Source organism: Engraulis encrasicolus, chromosome 6 (assembly GCF_034702125.1).
Source record: "Engraulis encrasicolus isolate BLACKSEA-1 chromosome 6, IST_EnEncr_1.0, whole genome shotgun sequence".
NCBI lineage: Eukaryota > Metazoa > Chordata > Actinopteri > Clupeiformes > Engraulidae > Engraulis > Engraulis encrasicolus.
Window position 1 is genome coordinate 11,997,637 of NC_085862.1, and position 19,645 is coordinate 12,017,281.

The following is a 19,645-nucleotide window of genomic DNA, read 5'->3' on the forward strand; positions in this document are numbered from 1 at the left end:
GAACATAAACATGTGTCTACCCAATTGTAATTGTTTTATTAATCTTCAACATCTGTTTGACTTTGACTTTTTCACATAGGCAGGCATGAGGCCAAGCTACCTCTGGTGACTTGCCAATTTTAACCCCGGAAATTTGTGAGCAGTTATTTCTGTTGTCGTGCACTTGATACAAACTAACACTGAAATAACACACACCAGTCAGATAGTAATAAGAGTGACAATATATTTATTTTCACTGATTATTATTAGAGGTTACATTTTAGCCATAATACATGTAACATGGCCACAGCCTAACTAGCTATGTGGAGGCCTTTAGGTAACAAGAACTGCTGTCCTCAGAGATGGCCGACCTAGTTGGAGGGGGTTCCAAAGTGAGGCAGTGGAGTTCCAGATCGTTTTTCACCATGATCTGCTTTATCTCGACATTGTTCAAGCGGTTAGGTATAGTCAGCAGTTTCCCTTCCATCATGACTACGTAGTTTGGTCCAGTGTAGTCCACAGTGACCTATCAGGAAAAGGCACAATGACACTGACCTATGAGGGACCACAATCATGGAGGATGATACACGGATCACACATCAGGATACATTGATAATGAACGTAGATCAGTAATGAGAGTATAATCCTGAATGTATAATAGTAAGGAATGAGTTATGTTAGCACTTTGTATATGGGTAATGACTAGGGGTGTAACGGTGTTTCCCTCTACCAGGGAACATAGGACCCTTTTTTCAAAAAAGGGTTCTATGTTCCCCACTGCTTCAAAGTAGACTTCCACATGGCAAAGTGCCGGTTGCTGTGACAGGTTAGGTTTAGGGATAGTTTTGGTCAGGGCACAAATTGAAAACTCAGAAGCATTGAAATTCTGACAGGTTAGGTTTAGGGATGGTTTTGGGAAGGGCACAATTTGAAAACTTGGAAATATACAATGCGGGGAACATAGAACCCTTTTTTCAGAAAAGGGTCCTATGTTCCCCGCTGCTTCCAAGTAGACTGCTGCCGCATGGCAAAGCGCAGGTTGTTGTTGCACCTCTGACAGGTTAGGTTTAGAGATAGTTTTGGTCAGGCCATAAATTTACAACTCAGAAACATTGCATTTCTGACGAGTTAGGTTTAGGGATGGTTTTGGGAAGGGCACAATTTCAAAACTTGGAAACATACAATACCGGCAACATAGAACCCTTTTTTCGAAAAATGGTCCTAAGTTCCCCTGTCCCATACAAAGACAGGGGAACATAGGACCCGGGGAACATAGGTACGCTCCCGTTTTCGGTACAGTATATGGTTAAAATAAAATTGCAAAACCATTTTCTTCCTCAGTGCGTGGTTTATTGCACCACAAATTGTCAAAATAACCAATAAAATAAATACATTGAAAGTCCTGCATTTTATTAATAAGCTAAATTCTCTTTTTAAACACTAGCCCTATTTACAGTGGATTTTAATTCATTCTTAATTCATTCATTTATTTCATTTCTTGCATTTTAATGAATTCATTATAAACAGTAGGTTAAACAAAACCTTTCAAAATGTTTAAATTGATTAATGTTATGTAGGGAAGTTAACTCTAAGTAGAACTCATAGCAAGGGTTGTCATTAGATCAAATGTGTACTATCGCTTTAAGAAGGCAGACTCGGAACAAAAATACTGAATCAAACCAAGATATCACAAAACACGGCCACTCAATGCAAAAGCGTGTACTCAAGTTGGGTCTCCTAAGGGGGCGTTGTCCCCTACTTCTTCTTCTCTTTTTGAGGTGTTTGCACAAGACGTGCGCTACCGCCATCTACAGCACTAAGGGGACTTCATTGATTCTCAACCTCAGGACTCCGAAGGTCTCCTAACCGAAGGTCTCCTAAAGGGGCGTTCACCCGACATAAAGTGGATACCGGAAAAGAAACAAAATGACGCTTCTTGTTAGATCCATCTTCTTTGCTCGGAAACTCGGTTTCCATAGCGACTCTAGACTCCATTTGCGTTTCTCTCAGAGCTTGTGGAAAACAAACGTCTTCTCTCTCTACTCTGGCAGACATGTGGACCTTTTACTGTCACTAGTTGCTATTTTAATTAGTTCATGTGTGTTTTGAAACTGTTAAGACGAAGATTAAAGCTCAACTATCAATTCAAGACGTTGTCAAATGGATTTATTGATAATACACGGACATAGCAGTGAAAACTGCTACTTTGGGTCGGTCATTTCATCAGTGTAAGTAATAGCACTTTCAAAAGTTCTCATAAAGCACAATCCTCTATTTTCCCGCACAAGACATTGTTGTGCATCCTGCTTATATTGGTGTGTAGTCGCTGGACAGTGGGAAATTTATCCCAACCTCGTTTGCTCTCCTGCTGTTCCATGTCGTCTGAAAGCGATTTGGCGCGTTGCATATTAACCTACCAAGTTTTCCCAAACTGCATATTTTAGTGAGAGGGAACCATAGCCTACTGCAATCTCTTGCTGGTTGCTAGCAGTACACTTTTCCACTAAGCTACTCCTCCAATCGGACACAGGTCCTCCTGCGTCTGTAGCGGCAGCAGGCTGTAAAAACTTAAACATATAACATATTACTGTACCGTTCGGTACAGCACTGTACCGTACCGGAGGTCATTTCGGTTTGATTCGGTACGAATACAGGCATCGTTACAGGCCTAGTAATGACTGTATATCAGTCTGCTGGCATCTCTCTAGTTTACCTCCAACTTGCCGCCCTGCTTGTAAGGGTTGGGATGTATCATTTCCTCGCCCCAATATCCATCCTCTCTGGTGTTGAAGACCACGGTGTCGCTATGGAAGCGAAAGTCCATGTAGAATGACAAGTTTTCGTTGTCACATTCCAGTTCACTGCCCAGTCCCACTTGAATGCTGAATCACACACACAAAAAGACAGTTTGACACAGGAGTGGAAACACAATAGTCATTATTGACATAACACATACAGTTAGTGCTCCAAAAATACTGTATTTAACACGACACATAGTGTAACTAGAAGCACTCTGAGCACTCCGCCAAGTAAGCTGCTTAAATAGAACATTTGACTATGTTACACCCTAAGTCTTTCTGCCTTCCTTTTGAGGAGTCCCCACAATTCAATTTCTGGTCACTAGGGGCATCTAGGTATATAGGCCAGCAATGGTGAAGAATCTTTTAAAAAGTCCTGGCTCCGGTTTGTGACCCGGATCACCACCAGAATTTAATCACTTGTTCCTTGGGCCATTACTAACAACTCCACAAAGTTTCATCCAAATCAGTTGATTAGTTCTTGAGTTATGCTGCTGACAAACAAACAAACAGACAAACCAACGCGACCGAAAACATTACCTCCTTGGCGGAGGTAATAATTAGAGTCATTATTGTGTTACGATGGGGTAGGTCAGGGAGAGGTCAGTGCATTTAGATAAGACATGACACGACCACACGACTCATGTCATTTCACCCCAGATGACGGAAAAGCATTGGTTTGGTCTGACACCGCCCATATAGACGGTTTCATGGAACGTTTACAGTCAAAACAAAAACAAGGCATGTTCTATGGCCCTAACTTAATTTCCGGTACACTTCCGCAAACAATACACTGCATCGGATCAACACAGCTACACAAGCACGGTATTTCATTTGAGAGTGGCACAAGAAATGAAAAATACATTTTGTTTTCCATTTTTATGACAGCAATCACTCATAGGGGGCACTATGCGTCCATTTTTGGGGTAGATGTAAAAACTTCACAATCGTATTAATCATATTAATTTAGCCTAACATAGCCTCAATGTAAAGGAAAACAGTGATGCACTTTGGCAACATGGGTCGAGTGATGGTGTGCCTAAAAAACACAGCAGCACATAATTATGTAGAACTACAGTTTGTGTTGTTTGTTGTAGGAATTAGGGATCTAGTTGGGCGTGCATCTGCCTAAACACTGTTACAAGTTAATTTAGTTTAAATGTAGTCACAACGATTCCCTCAAGTTCTGAAAAGCAGCTGTTACTACTAAACTTCTTGCGACAAGGACGAGGAAACACCCAAACTGTCATCTGCTGAAGAAAAGGATAAACGGAGCGGATTGTATCTATTTTGGACAATTCAGCAGACGTCTTTTGATGTCGAGGTTAATAGCAATGCTAACACATGATATGACTGATTAGTTTTTGGTTTTTTTAACCACGAAATGTGGCAACCCTAGGTCTGCTTTGGTAAGCTGTGCAGACTGGCCATCATGTAGGCCTACATTAATTATCCGCGTCACATTTGTCATCGGATTGGTACCAGAAGTGAAGTTGCACCCTACCGCAGAACAATTAAAGTAAATATTAATATTTTTTTGCCAATATTAAAACCGTTTGTAATTATACTGGTGGTGCCGGCAGATTACAGCCTACCAAAACATTAGCAGACCGGAAATGTACTTCTGGCCAGATCATCTCACCAAGCAACAAGCAAACGTTCCATGAAACCGTCTATTAGCACAGGTGGAGGAAAACACTGGTAGTCGATTGTCCTGCCTGAAGTCATGGCGAGAGCCTCCGAGTTGAGAGGCCTACATGACCTCATATGGATTAAACCTGTGAAAGATTTATTACTGGAAGAAAACGCGACCTATGGGGTGTGTGTGGGTGTGTGTTAGAGATGAAGTGTGTGTGTGTGTGTGTGTGTGTGTGTGTGTGTGTGTGTGTGTGTGTGTGTGTGTGTGGTAGAGATGGCTATTTACCAGTTTGCACCCCGGGGGATGGCGCCAGAGATCTGTAGTTTGTTGCCCCGGTACACAGGGGTCTTAGTGATCCAATAGACAGCCTGAACAGAAAGAAAACTTAAGTGTACTTTCTTGCCAATTACAACGTGTAACAAATGCACCAGCGCACACACACTCAAAATATTTATTACCGTACATTACCTTCAGCTGGGGTTCCACAGTGCAGCGGTGGAGTTCCAGATCGCCTGTCACCATGATCTGCTTTATCTTGACAGTGTTCAAGCGGTTAGGTATAGTCAGCTTTTTCCCTTCCATCATGACTACAAAGTTGTCCTCAGTGCAGTCCACAGTGACCTATCAGGAAAAGGCACAATGACACTGACCTATTAGGGACCACAATCATTAAAGTGACGGTTCAGAGTAGATTCACCCTAATGCCATTTGAACCGTGACATCCATCCAGTAGTCCACCCTTAGTGTTTTCTGGCTTGGGCGAACATTGGCAGAGTTACCGAGTTATTGCATGGTTATTTCGAATAGTTTTGGCGGGCATTCACAGTATCTCCGAACTTTACCCCACAAAAATCACATGTCATGACGCCAAACTTCTACAGTGGTACTTTAAGGATGATACACGGACCACAAATCAGGACAAACGAATAATGAATGTAGATCAGTAATGAGGGTTTAATCCTGAAGGTATACAGCTCCAGGCCACTTTATTATAATACTGTGAAAAAGTTGATTTATTTCCATAATTCCATCAATAATGTTAAACTGTCATATATTATAGATTCATGGCCCAGTTTTTTTCTACATCACCAGAAATGAAACCCCATTGAAAATGATTGGAGTTTTATTTCTGTTAAGTTAGAACTAAACTGGTGAGTTAACACCAAAACGTGGCATGGGAATCTACAGGGTATATTGAAGAGTGAAGGGTGGGTCACCAGGTCAACAAACAAGAACAGCTGACAGCAAAGCATCAAGGATATATTCCATAACTCCCATGTACTGTTTCTGCCATTGACTTCAATGTTAAACACATCATAGCAGTTATTAAAGGAGAACATTTGAACATTAAGGCCATTTTCTGAGTGGTCTGCAATGTTTTAGAGTCCCCCTCACCGTTTATTTCATGTTTGCTGCAGTCTCTGTTATTTGGCTGATTTGGATTTGATCTCAACCAGCTTTAGAATGGCAGTCTATGGGCACCTGCAACGCTGTTCTTAAAATCACCTTAAACATTTGTTTTCGAAAGTCTACAGCTCACAAAGTGGTTAGGGGTGTTCACTATCAGTCCCTAACAAGTTTCAATCCAAAATATGGCTTCTGTTATTTTTTAATTTGCCATTTTGTGAAAGAAAGTGAAAGTGAAACTTAATTTACAAATTGCTACATAAAACGCACATAAAACACCACAGATGCCAAATTTCGCTACAAAAATTGTTAAGGAAACTTTTTGAGTTGCATATTCTTGAAAACAAATGTTAAAGGTGATTTTAAGAACAGAGTTGCAGGTGCCCATAGACGGCCATTCTAAAGCTGGTTGAGATCAAATCCAAATAAGCCAAATAACAGAGACTGCAGCAAACATGAAATAAACGGTGAGGGGGACTCTAAAACATTGCAGACCACTCAGAAAATGGCCTTGATGTTCCACTTCACTTCACTACACGATTAGTACTTTATTATTATGCCAAACTGTTGTGCATATGACTGTAGTGCAGGGCCGGGTCAGGAGGAAGGGGGGACGGACTACACCGTTTAACCCATGACAAAAGGAGGATTCGCGATATAAAATGATATAATAGGCTAATCCCCTTCATGGAATATTTGGTCAGAAGGAAGAAGTGGAAAGCAACAGATTTGTCCGTGTTATGTGAGGTATATATAATTTTTTCCCGTCGGCGTGCGCCGCCAGTCCTGTTCAAAACCCTCCCCACAGCCAAAGCTAGCGTGCTACTTTGCCATTCATTTGAATGAGACACCGCCGGTCGCCGTCGTGAAAAATATACTCGAGTTCTATTTTCCAAATGCTGCGCCCGTCTACCGCCGGTTGGTGTGTAAAGACAGATATGTTTCTATGTATTTTCACCGACGCCGGTAAAAATCGCGGCCGTTCCGCGACGCTTTACTGCCCTAGTGTGTGAGCTCTTAGTCAGACCAGGTCTTGGAAGAGATTTGAAAGTCGATGATAATCAGGCTACTAGTTTACCTCCAACTTGTCGCCCTGCTTGTAAGGGTTGGGATGTATAATCTGCTCGCCCCAATGTCCATCCTTACTGGTGTTGAAGACCACTGTGTCGTTATGGAAGCGAAAGTCCATGTAGAATGAGAAGTTTTCGCTGTCACAGCCCAGTTCACCGACCAGTCCCACTTGAATGCTGAATCACACACACAAAAAAAGTTTGACACAGGAGTGGAAACACAATAGTCATTATTGACATAACACATACAGTTAGTGCTCCAAAAATACTGTATTTAACGTGACATATAGTGTAATTAGAGTCATTATTGTGTTACGATGGGGCAGGTCAGGGAGAGGTCAGTGCTTTTAGATAAGACACGACACGACCACACGACTCATGTCATTTCACCCCAGGTGTGTGTGTGTGTCTGTGTGTGTGTGTGTGCGTGCGTGTGTGAGAGTGTGAGAGAGATAGAGAGAGAGAGAGAGAGAGAGAGAGAGAGAGAGAGAGAGAGAGAAAGAGATATTGTTCTTGACTACTGTGATACTTATGTAACCGGTGGTTATCCTGAACCTTTATTCTGACGGGGTAACAACGCTCCCCTTTCCTTCCGGTGTGTAGCATATATAATTGCGGTGGTAACTAGCTAGCAAAGACGCTATGTTTTTGATGCTGCAGAGTGTAGCATCGGTACACCGCTCTCTCTGTCCCTCCGTTTGTGGTTGAGCCATCGTACAGGAAAGGTAGGCGTCCTTCTCGGTTGGTTTATTGCTCTTTTTGGTGCATTGTAATGTACTTAGTTGTTGGTTACTGACACCATTTAACTTAATCGTAGCCCTGTCCATCGGCGGCTGGCGTGGGGTCGGCTGCTGTTCTGGGATGGTGTGCCGAGCTGGGCAAACTCAAGTGTCGTGGTGGCGTGTCTCCACTGTGTCCTTTGTGGTTGACTGCTTGCGTACCGCTTTGAGAGAACCAGAGGTAATGCCGGCATTTTCTGTAAGAGTCTCGACGCTTAGCTCTTGACTTGTGTAGGGAGTTGTGCATTTCCACAATACACAACTCCTGTTTAATCGATTTATAAATGCCGTGCCTAATGGTAACTTTCTCGTTAAATGTACATAGGAGGAGATGGTGCCTTCGACTACACTGATGCAGTGTCACTAGAGAAGGGGGGCATCACTGTTCTTTTCCCAACCCTTTTGTTTGGTTTTGTCCTATTGTGAGTGATTCATCCTGTGCAACCTTTTCACTTTGTAACGTCCAAGACGAAGGGGCTTGTGTAAGTTTCACTCTAACATCCGAGACGAAGGGGCTCGTGTAAGTTTCTACTTAGTAACCGCCAAGACGGAGTTTGTGTATATGATTAGGGTATGAACACTGAAGTATTACTGGGAGACGTATCTTAAATCCCAGACTCCTTTTGGAACCTATACTTGCTGTAGGGGGAGACCAAAGACGTGTGTCTAACAGGCTTGTGTGTGTGGTGGCCATTACCAATTTTGCCCTTTTGGCAGTTTGTTTTCTTTTGTATAATTTGATTTACTAACTTTGTTTGCCGTGCAATTTTTGTTATTTGGTCTACCCCTCGTGCAATTGCCAATTGCCATAAGCACTTTTGCATAACTAGCACATTTGCACATTTCTGTATAATTTTGTATATTGAGATGACGTGCCTATAAATACTGTAAAAGCTTCATATTCTATTTTTTATATTTGACTGAGCCCGTGAGGCATATTTTCAGATACAGAGACTCATTACGAAAAGAAAGAAAATAAAAAGAACTCTGAATTGTATGACAGTTGTATCTCTTGTTATTCACTAACCTGTTGCGGGGAAAGTCAAATCGAGTGTTTGATGGTTGGGTTCTCTCACCCTAACAAATGAGAGTGGCGTAGTCACTAAACATCTTAAAAATATTAAAAATATAAAAAAAATATTACGGTAAAGAGATAACGCAGGCCACATTTGGCGTAGTCGGCAGGATGTTTAAAATGGCTAATTATCATTTTAGTAAATTACCCAAAATTGCCACTCTGCTACAATTGACGTAGATTCGGCAGGATAAGGACTTCACAAAAGACAGGTGTTCCGGGTTATATTTTAGTTGGTCTTGGCAATTGTCTGGGTTTTTGATTGTTTTACTTTCTTTGCGTGTGAATGAACTGGTGTGACTGTGTGGATGTTTGTGAGTTAAAATTATCCTTGGCGGCAAAGCAGCAGCCCGCCGACTTCGTTGTTCCTGGGTGAGTCGTGAATATTGTCAGACTGTGCAAAATGACTGAAGAAGAACGCAAAGAGTTGACGGAGATGATCGAGATGATGAGACGACAACAGCAGCAGCTCGGCCAGCTGTCGGAGGGTGTCGCAATGATGCAGCGGTCTCCACCAAGACCGCATGACCGCTCCTTCATCTGTTGGCGTTGCCAAGAGCCTGGACATTTAGCAAGAAATTGCGATGGGCAGGGCTCTACAGTGCGAGCATTTTGCTCGCATATGCCCCTAAAATAAATGATTGTGCGAACGAAATAATAGAAAGGGCGCACTTGTGCGAGTAGATATTTCAACCCTTTCAATCGTATTTTGCTCCTAAAATAAATACACCCCATAGAGAAACGCAGGAACATGTGAACGAGAGAAGGCGCAAAATACAGCGTGCGCGCCGCGCACAGAGAGACAGAGGCAGACAGACAGACAAATAGTCGGAGGAGTTTTGAAATAAGATAAGCGTCGGGAGTATCGAGCGCTTCCAATGACGGAGAAGAGCTGGACAGAAACTTCAGCGCTAGAATTGCTAATTCTCCGCTTAGCACAAATGCTAACAAATGCTCAACCTGTTAACTTTGTGAGAAGAAATAGCTTCGGTTTGTACACACTTATCTCGTAAGTACGTGGCTTGTACTGTTTATGTTACTCCTCCTGAGACGTTGGCAAGGGAGGACACATAGCAGGCTCTCTCTGTGCGCTCACTTGCTCAACTGTCATCATCATCACGTCACGTCATGTGAAGTCAGTATTTTCTTGGACAGTCTCGGGGTGTAGCCTAGGGCACGTTTTTGATGTGCAAGCCTTCAATATTGTCAAATTGTTATTTAGAGGAAATGTATTTGGTCATCCACACTTTTTTTGTTTCATTTCTAAAATGCAAGTATAGAACAATTATATTTTCAAAGGGTAATGTTCAGATTACTGAGATGCTGTTACTGTGGTACCAAATGCAATTTAAAAAAAGTGTAACCCATGGGTAGGCTGTTTATAGCCTCATAGGCTACATAGCAGCATACCCATATGGAGTCATTGTATTTTCAGGACAGAAGTGTAATTGCCTCTCTGGTCTCTCTTGTAAAAAATCTGCTCCCCTGACCAATTTCATCCCAGCACCCTGCCAGATCCTGCTGTGTAGGCCTAAATTGAAACACCAGCTCTGTATAGAAATGAATGTGATAGATATAAATATGTAATATTTTGTTTAGTCCTTTTCCTGGGGGGGATTTGGAAAAGTGGCCCTAAGTGATTTTAATTGTAGGCCTACCCCTCTAGAATGTGTATTTGTGTGTGGAAAGAGTATATTCTCTGTATCTGTGTGTTAATAATGAAGCTGCGTCACAAAAACTGACTGTGCTCCTAAATTTTTATCTGTGCCCCTAAAATTTTTCACTTAGGGGCACAGGTGCTCCTATTGAAAAAGCTAAGCGTAGAGCCCTGGTGATGGGGTGCGGGTTCCAGCTCGTGATCACCCACTTTCGTCAGCCCAATCCAGGGACAATGGGCCATCCTCCCCTAGCCAGCCAACAGCGCTAGGGAGCCGGCGCAGTGAGAGGTTGCCGGGCTCGCAGGACCAGTCCAGCCAACCTAACCTCAGCCCGGGTGCCGTCTTTCATTGTTTGTGTATGTGCATATGTGTTTGTATGATGATGCTGGTGCATTTACTTTGTATATTTTAAGGGGTGCGTGTGTGTGTGCGTGTGCGCGCTTGTGTGGGTGCGTGTGTACGCGTGTGTGGGTGTATGAGTGTGTTGATCCTGGGGTCCAGCGCGGTTGGGTATTCAACAGTGTAGGGACGCGTTTCTTGTCGTTTGTTGTGTCGTCGGGACGACGACAGAAATTGTGGGGGTAGAATGTAACATGATGATACTGGTTGTTGCCTTTTAAGCCGCGTCATTTAGTCTGCCGTGCGCCGGTGCGCCATGTGACCATTGGGCACCAATTGGCACTATTGGGCACAACTATAAAAGGTTGGCACAGCCCCCTCGGAGGGAAGCGGCAGATTGATTGTGTGCTGGTGGCAAGTGTGCCTTTGTTGTGTTGTGTCGCCGAGTCGAATCCGTGTAGGGCCCTGCTTCACGGGAGAGGTATTCCGTGGAGTTGTGGCCTATTACGGAGGTGCGACTGTGTGGAGCGTGACCTTGGTGGCCGCGTCGGCTCTCGTATTTGGGTATGTAGCCGTCGCCTGTCCTAGTCCTACATCGCATTAGCTACATTTTTATTGCACAGGTGCTCACTATTATTGTCAATGTTACATTGTAGGAATCGGGTGTCGTGCGCCCTTCTCCTTGCGACTACGAGATACTCCGCGTTCCGCGCTGGTAGGTGGTCATCCTATCCATACTACTAAAACATTGTGCATTGCCTATAATGTGTACTTTACGGTAATCTCTGTGCGCAGGTACCCGTGGATCTGCACCTGTTGGTCTGTGCGGGCTGCTGTTTTAGATATAGGCCTAGTTGCCGTTTAAGGATAGGACTTATGAATTGAATAACTGTATGTGTGTGTGTGTGTGCGTGCGCGAGTGTGGCGTTACCCTTTCTTTTTGAGTTCTTGTTGTGTTTATTTAAAGAGAAGTGGGAGTTCTCTGCTCCTTTTGTTAATTTGTGTCATTCATTTTGTTTTTTTGTTTGGTTCACCCCATCTCACTTGGGCCCGCCCTGTGCGCGGGTTACCCCCTAGTTATTGGGTAGTGGTTTTGCCGTGTGTTCAGTGAAACTCAAGTGTGCAGTGTTACTGGTGGGTTGCCGTGCTTGAATATTTACTTAATCCCGTTTAGCTTGCTGTGCTGTGTACACGTAGTGGGGGAACCTCGGCCGCCTTGGCCCACGTTGGGGTGTGGGTGTTATTTATATTATTTTAAATGTTTATCTTTTAAAAAGAAATTGTAAGCCAATAAAAGAAAATAAGTGCTTTGAACCCTGTCTATGTGGTCCTTTACGAAGTTTCATATATTCTGGGTGGCGAAATTCCCCCAGTGGCGTAGTCGTGCAAGCTGTTTAAAATGGCTAATTATTATTTTAGTAAATTACCCAAAATTGCCACTCTGCTACACTTAGGTATATCCATACTGCCTTATCTTGTAACAGAGCCTCATTGTCTTAATGCGTCCCGTTTTAGAGATATTGCTATGTCAATATGTCATATGCAGTAGCTACAATATCCAAACTAATACCACTTTGAAGGTATTTTTCCTAGTTTCAATACTGGTGTAGTTACTGTACTCTGCCTTTGCAGGCCAGCTTACTGTAGATGGCTACTTACTAGGCCTTGAAAGGTAATAGACCCTACAGGAAACTCTGAGGTTCTGTGTGTGTGTGTCTGCGTGTGTGTGTGGTAGAGATGGCTATTTACCGGTAGGCATCCTGAGTGATGATGCCAGAGATGTGTAGTTTGTTGCCCTGGTCCGGAGGGAAAGCCTGAACAGAAAGAAAATCCAAGCATCAATCACAACATGTCACACACACACACACACACACACACACACACACACACACACACAGTGTTTTTTATTTTTATTTTTATTATTTGTAGTTTATTTGGCAGGGATAATGCAGTGCACATTGTTACAAACATGACATGGCAGAGCCATGACACAACTTGCAATGCAGATGTGAATACATGGAAGGTTTATAGCTAGATGCTAATTTGCAACCTCAGTCCCTGATCAGGCTACCTACTCTAATAAAACATATAAATCATCTAAAAGTACAATTGTACAATACAAGTAGTACACTCACCTTGGGGTTCAAAGTGAAGTGGTGGAGCTCCAGGTCGCCTTTCACCAAGATCAGCTTTGTCTTGACAGTGTTCAAGCGGTTAGGTATAGTCAGCGTTTTCCCTTCCATCATGACTACGAAGTTTTGCTCAGTGTAGTCCACAGTGACCTATCAGGAAAAGGCACGATGACACTGAACTATCAGGAACCACATTCACGATGGAAGATACACGGATCACAAATCAGGATAAATGAATAATGAACGCAGTGATGCCAAATTAGTGACTTTGTCGCTAGATTTAGCGACTTTTTGACGTCCCTGGCGACAAAAAAACACGTCAAATGCTGGGGGGGGGGGGCTGTTTGCACTTTCGTGACGTCATTTTGGTGTAAAAACGGGATTCCGATTTTTTGGCGCAAATTCAAAAAAAGGGGGAGTACTTGAAACAGAGGTTCTGACCATTTCTGGCACTTTGTGTGTACTCCCCACAGTGGGGAGACTCTGACCTAACAGTAAAAATGCGAAAAATATGATTTTGATTCTCTATCCCCTTTAAAGACTTTCAAAGCTCCCAAATGTCTCGTTTTTAATGACCTGGACCTTATTAGAAATTGGGGCAGGCATATAATACAAACCTGGATACCTGTGTGACTATCTGGTTCTGTAAAATGCTCAAATTAGCTTACCGAGCTAGCTTACAATATCGAACGATCAAATGGTAATGTGTAGTGATCTATTTGTGTCCGATAAGTTCATGGTGTATTTTTACATTAATCCATGTCAGCCACGAAATGTATTATCATCCAGGCTTTTTAAATTAGGTAAAAACTTTCGTGCTGTAAGTAGCACGGACGGCCGCTATGTTTCTTCTTAGAAAGTTTTCTGTGTTTACTAGGTAGCCCGGCCCCCCATCTCGCTCCTCGCGATTTGATTGGCCCTGTCGTCGGATAACTTTCAGCCTCGCTAAACGCTAGACTGCTAGACTGCCAGACTGCCCCCGGGAGCAAATTCAATTTGCGGTCGCTAGGGGCGTCTAGATTTCTAGGCTAGTTCGACCCATGTCAACTGCACCAGAATCTTGTGAGCAAGATACAATGTCGGTATGCGGGCGTCTAAAGCTGGGCTTACACTGTGCGACTTTTGCCCCGATTTGGCACTCGCACGACTTTTTGAGAGTCGGGCCGATTTCTTGCTCAATCGCAGGTCAATCGTGAGTCTCACATCGTGCAGTGTACATGGGGTAACGACAAGCGATTTCGCCTCACGATCGTGCAATCGCAGGGTCGCAAGAAAATCAAAACGGTTTGAAATTCTGGTCGTGGCTCGTACGTAAATCGCACAGTTAAAGCAGTGCTACGACCCGATTTGACACTTCACATGCACAAATTAATAGGGCTGTGCGATTCGCTGTTGAGCGCGACCTCATCTCCACCTCAGGTGCGCATGTTCCCTCCTCTGCAGACCAGGGAAACATGTCTGTCGCGTCGTACGGTGGAAGCATTTTGCTCGCATCCGACTGTCGGCTCGTGTAGTGTGAGGACATGAGTGGTGAGCTGTGAACTGCTAAACAGTGAAATTCCATCGTGCAGTGTGAGCAGAAGCTTAAGACCCACGAGTGAAAATATTGCACAGTGTATGCCCGGCTTAACTTACATGTAGATGCATCTAGACTCTTCATGTGGTATGCAGACGCTGTGATTATTTAATTTTCCTTATGCCCCATACCATGGCGGGATAGAATGTCTCAAGTTAAAACAAAACAAAAAACTTGCGAAGCATTTGTACACACTGAATCGACACGTCAGGAAACAGACATGGAAAATCCTAAAACAGCGATTATCCAAATTGTAGGCTATGTTAGCCTAATAAAACTTGAAACACGTCTATTTCCCCCTGGTATTTTCGGTACAGGGTATTTTTTTTAATGTATTGCTATCTAAATTTGTTACCTATGAATTATGCCAACTTCAGCATAATCTAGTGAGCAAGTATGTCAGGCACGCCTCTATCGGATGCTTGTAAGGACGTAGAACTTTTGGGGCGACTGACTTGACAACCAAATGCGATAGAACTAACGACTGGATCTTGGTCATAGCAACCTGCAGTTTAGAATTAGTAACGGCAGTTCGCCTAACTTATGTTTGATGCCTGACCGGTTACAGGGGAATAATTGCAACCGCATCAGCCAATCAGAAAAGATAATTCAGTTCCGTAGGCAGATAGTGACCGTATAGCAGTCTGCTGGCATCTCTGTAGTTTACCTCAAACTTGCCGCCCTGCTTGTAAGGGTTGGAATGTACAATTTCCTCGCCCCATTTCCCATCCGCTCTGGTGTTGAATCCCACTGTGCCGTCATGAAAGCGAATGATCATGCACAATGACAAGTCATTCCAACTGCTGCCCAGTCCTATGTCAATGCTGAATCACACACAAAAAAAAACAGTAGGTATTAGGCTATGATGACACAGGAATTCACACACAAGTCATTATTGACTCAGCACACACAGTTAGTGTTCCAACAGGATGAATCCGGTGTAAAAAGGGTTAAGTAAGGGTTAACGTTCGGCGAGAAGGTCGCTACCGTGGAATAGCAGCACGACAGAGAGAACCTTTAGACCCCGACGCGGAGCCGAAAGTTAACCCGCTTATTATATGGATATACTTAAATGATTCACACATGGCGGGGACATTTCTTTAGGCCTATTTAATGTTAAGATTGTTGCTGCGCAAAACAAAACAGTGCCGTTGTGGAACACCGCTAGGCAACAGCTAGGTAGCCAGGACAACAGGTGTTGTCTATCACAGCAGCTGATTAGAGTCTTGTTGAAAAGTCGCTTTAGCAGTGAAAAGTCTTGTTGCCATTGACAGCGGTCTGTTATAGACCAACCCGTCCGTTATCGAAAAATAACAGACGTGCGAACGTTGGGGAGCCCCGTTGAAATGAATGGAGCATTCGACCGATGACGTCACACCATATAATAAATAGTGTTAATACATGATGCTGAGAGCTAACTTTGGCCACATACTGTAAGTAGGCCTACCTCACCTCTATACGTCCCCTGCATTCAGAATTCCAGCGCGAGTTAGCTGATGACAAAATTGGGCTTCTGCTGTGAGTGGGTCGGCACCAAACTAGTCATCGTAATAAATGCTACTTTCCACCCATTTCCGAGGCTCGAAGTTACTCAATACGTCATTCCATAGAGTCGCGGGGTTTGCATGTCATGTAAAATGAGGCATAGAGAACTTTGATAGTGCACAGTTAGTTTAGATACAGGGTAATTTTTACCATCTATGATTAAGTCGCGATAAATTGATCGACGAGTACTAATTACAATAAGAAAGCGGTCAGATAGAAACAGACTGCAAAATGAATTCCGTGGAAATGCGTGGATTATTGAAGCATCATGCAAGCAGCGTGCGGCTAACAAGTGCTGGAACTCTTGGCTCGTTCAAAAAATCGAGAATCCCCAGAAAGCCGACCTAAAACCTCGGGAAAGTGGGAGTGAACATTTGGTGACGCAATGTCAGATCGATAATTATCGAGGTTGATCTCTGGCGGAAGTATAGAAGAACGAGTTCCCGAGCTTGTGTTTTGTGTGACGACACACGCATCATCAACATGGCGCCCATGCATGCAACTGACATGTAAACAGTAGGCCTATCATAAATGCTAAAATATCATCTTGTAATCACTATCAACAACACCAGTCAATGTCATTCAATTGCAGATGCACATATGTCAGTAATGCTGGTCTCTGTCTGTTTAATTTAGCTTACTTCAGCTAAAATTATATGTCGTGGGTGTGGAGGCTCAAGGTGAGGTGAAAAAAAAGAAAAGAGAACCAAAACAAAACACGCATGAATCCCGATTGTTCCGGGATCAGTGGCGTTCATGCGCCAAACTCCAGAACTCAATTGTCATGTGAGCAGTGTCGTCAGCTGTCTCGAGAGGTCCCGAGCTGGTGAAGGCAACATCTGAATGCAGGGCACGTATGATGTGACGTATGGTAGGTGAGGAGTGGTCACGTTTTATCTATCCACAAAGCAGCTACTATACAATTACTGATGTTATTGGATCCATCTAAAGGCTTGCAGAGATTGCTGCTTTGACTGGTCGATGCAGAACATGGACTCAGCATGAGGACTGAGGAGTGTGTGTGAGAGAGATCAAGTGTGTGTGAGTGAGTGAGAGAGAGAGAGAGAGAGAGAGAGAGAGAGAAGGATGCTATTACACTCTAGCTTCCTGAGGAATGATGCCACATATCTGTAGTTTGTTGCCCGGTTCCAAAGGAGTATCAATGGCCAAGTTGACCGGCTGAACAGGAAAGAAAACCCAAGCGTACGTTATTGTTAAATACAACATGTAACAACACATGCGCACACAGACACCACACACACACACACACACACACACACACACACACACACAGATGACATACAGGTCCTTCTCAAAACATTTGCATATTGGGTTAAAGTTAATTTTTTTCCCCATAATGTAATGATAAAAAATAAACTTTCATATATGTTAGATTCATTGCACACCAAGTGAAATATTTCAAGTCTTGTATTGGTTTAGTACTGATGATTTTGGCATAGAGCTCATGAAAACGCAAAATTCCTATCTCAAAATCAATCGATCAGTCAAGTTCATGTGCAATTAAAACATAAATGTTTCCATTCCATGCATTACACCAGATTTAGCCTTGGGCTAGTTTTCATCTGTAGTCCCTGACATTAAAACATAAATAATACAGCGCTTCCAATTAGTATTGGCACCCCTTAATTTTATTTCCAAATGTGCAATATATCCAGAAATAAATAGAAATATAAACAACTTTTACCAACAGGATCTTTTAATTGAAGGTCCAAAGATATTTAGAATAGAAAAGTATTTTTTTTCCCAAAAAGCATTTTGTAATTTCAAGCAAAAACATGAAAAAGGGCATGCCCATGAATATTGGCACCCCTCCTTAACGAGTTGGTTTCACACCATTAGACAGCAAAAGCTGCCTCCAAAGGTTTTGGTATTCGTCTACAAGCTTCTTGCACTTCTCTGGTGGCATGTGAATGTGTGCTTTGGGATTTTGTCTTGCTGGAGTGAACATGATCTTCACCTCAAACCAAGTGTTCTTGCACATGGTTACACATTTTCCTGTAAATTATACCTGTGATGCCTGTCATGATACCTGTGATATGGTGAAAGCCTCCAATACCTAATGCATCAATGAGGTGACATAATATTATGGATCTGACACCATGCTTGATTTTTTTGTAGGGTGTCCTTTTCCTTAAAGACTTTCTTGCAGAATATGCAAACATGCTGTTTGTGTGCATCACTGAAAAGCTGTACAATTGCTTCATCTGACCTTAAAACATTCTTAAAAGGGCTGTGCTTTCCCTGTATTCTCTTATACAGACTTCAAGTGTTCCCTTTTATGACTTTCATGAAGCAATGTGGTCTGCCTTTGCCTCCAACAAAAAACAATACTTTGTGTAGTGTTAAACTTGTGGTGCTTATTGAAAAAAAGACTACCCAAAACAGTTGACCTTCAGGTCTGTAGATGTTAGACCCTGTGTTTTGTCATTATTCGCACCGACTTCTACAGACTTCTGTCATAATTTCTTCCCTTACCCCCACATCCAAGGATGTTCTTTACAGCTCCCTGTTTGGCAGATTTCTGAATCACACAACACAGTGTTGGAACTGGTACACCAGGGTCTTTTGAGACGACCTCTTATTATTTGGGGGTCTTGTTTTTGCAAATAATAGTATTTCTGGTGTCCCCAGGCAGCCCCTCTGTCTTCACATTTGTCAAAGACGCACAAGATGTAACAGGTGTCCATTTAGAACAAAAATGTAAAAATTCCTTGCCTAATTCATGTCCTATGGGCAAAAGCAATTTGTCAAAAGGTGATTCCCATCTGTTATCTACCATATTTGAGTCAAATTAGGTTTCCACAATGGTATCCAGTAAAGGGTGCCAATACCAGTGATTCCAGGAACTTTACCTTCTTCAATTGTTTCCCTCTCCTAGTTTAGTATTCATTGCTGTTGATCATTTTTACATTTAGTATCAACCACAAGCTATCTATAGAAAAATCATGGTTGACCTTATTATTTGTTGTCTGGAGATATGTTCCATAATGTGCTTAAACTTCAAGGGTGAATACTAACTGGAAGCACTGTACAGTATATCTTTCCAACTGAGTAAATCAATAAAATAGTTTTAATGACACACTCTTGACATGTTTAAGATTTTAAGTATGAAAGAGTTGAGACTCACCATGTTGCTGGATGCTGGTGGTTGGCTTTGGAGCAGGTAGTCTTCTGGAGTGCAGTGATGTGCTCAGCTCAGGAGTGTGAGAGGTGAGGTGAGTGTGTCTGTGTTTTATACTGTGGCGGGTGTAGAGATGAGGGGAGGAGATGTCTTACTGTTCCCACCGGTAGAACAACTATCAGATTATTACTCACCTTTGATTATTCAGAACATGCATGCCCACAGTTTCTTTGGAAACTATACCCACAGTTTCTTTGGAAAGTATTCTGGCAAGCACCCAGTATTAACATAGGTGACCTGAATCAATCTGTGCAAGAACATTACACTTTTGCTTTCTTATAGTCATAACAATTAAAATCTGTGAAATTTGAGCCGCAGATTATCGTATGTAAAACTGTAAGTGGGGTGATATCCAGATATCCTTGATGCTTTGCGGTCAGCTGTTTTTTGTTTTTTGATCTGGTGACCTTGTCTGGCGGCAAACGCCATACTCAAATCACTCCGAA

General features: G+C 42.8%; 1 protein-coding gene across 1 annotated transcript; it reads right to left on the reverse strand.

Moving 5' to 3' along the window:
• Positions 1–216: 216 nt before the first annotated feature.
• Positions 217–19,285, reverse strand: LOC134450704 (32 kDa beta-galactoside-binding lectin-like). The gene is made up of 10 exons (XM_063200650.1): positions 19,146–19,285; positions 17,094–17,176; positions 15,120–15,276; positions 12,880–13,026; positions 12,494–12,558; positions 6,902–7,070; positions 4,885–5,037; positions 4,702–4,784; positions 2,693–2,861; positions 217–505 (listed from the first exon to the last, which is right to left on the reverse strand). Exons 1-10 carry the CDS (start codon positions 19,146–19,148, stop codon positions 299–301), a joined length of 1,236 nt encoding a protein of 411 aa, XP_063056720.1. The 5' UTR covers positions 19,149–19,285; the 3' UTR covers positions 217–298.
• Positions 19,286–19,645: the final 360 nt, after the last annotated feature.

Coding starts and splice junctions, on each gene's coding strand:
- LOC134450704 (XM_063200650.1), bottom strand. Junction 12,559..12,879: donor ACTTCACTTTGAACCCCAAG/GTGAGTGTACTA, acceptor CTTTCTGTTCAG/GCTTTCCCTCCGGACCAGGG. Junction 7,071..12,493: donor ATCACTCAGGATGCCTACCG/GTAAATAGCCAT, acceptor TGTGTGATTCAG/CATTCAAGTGGGACTGGTCG.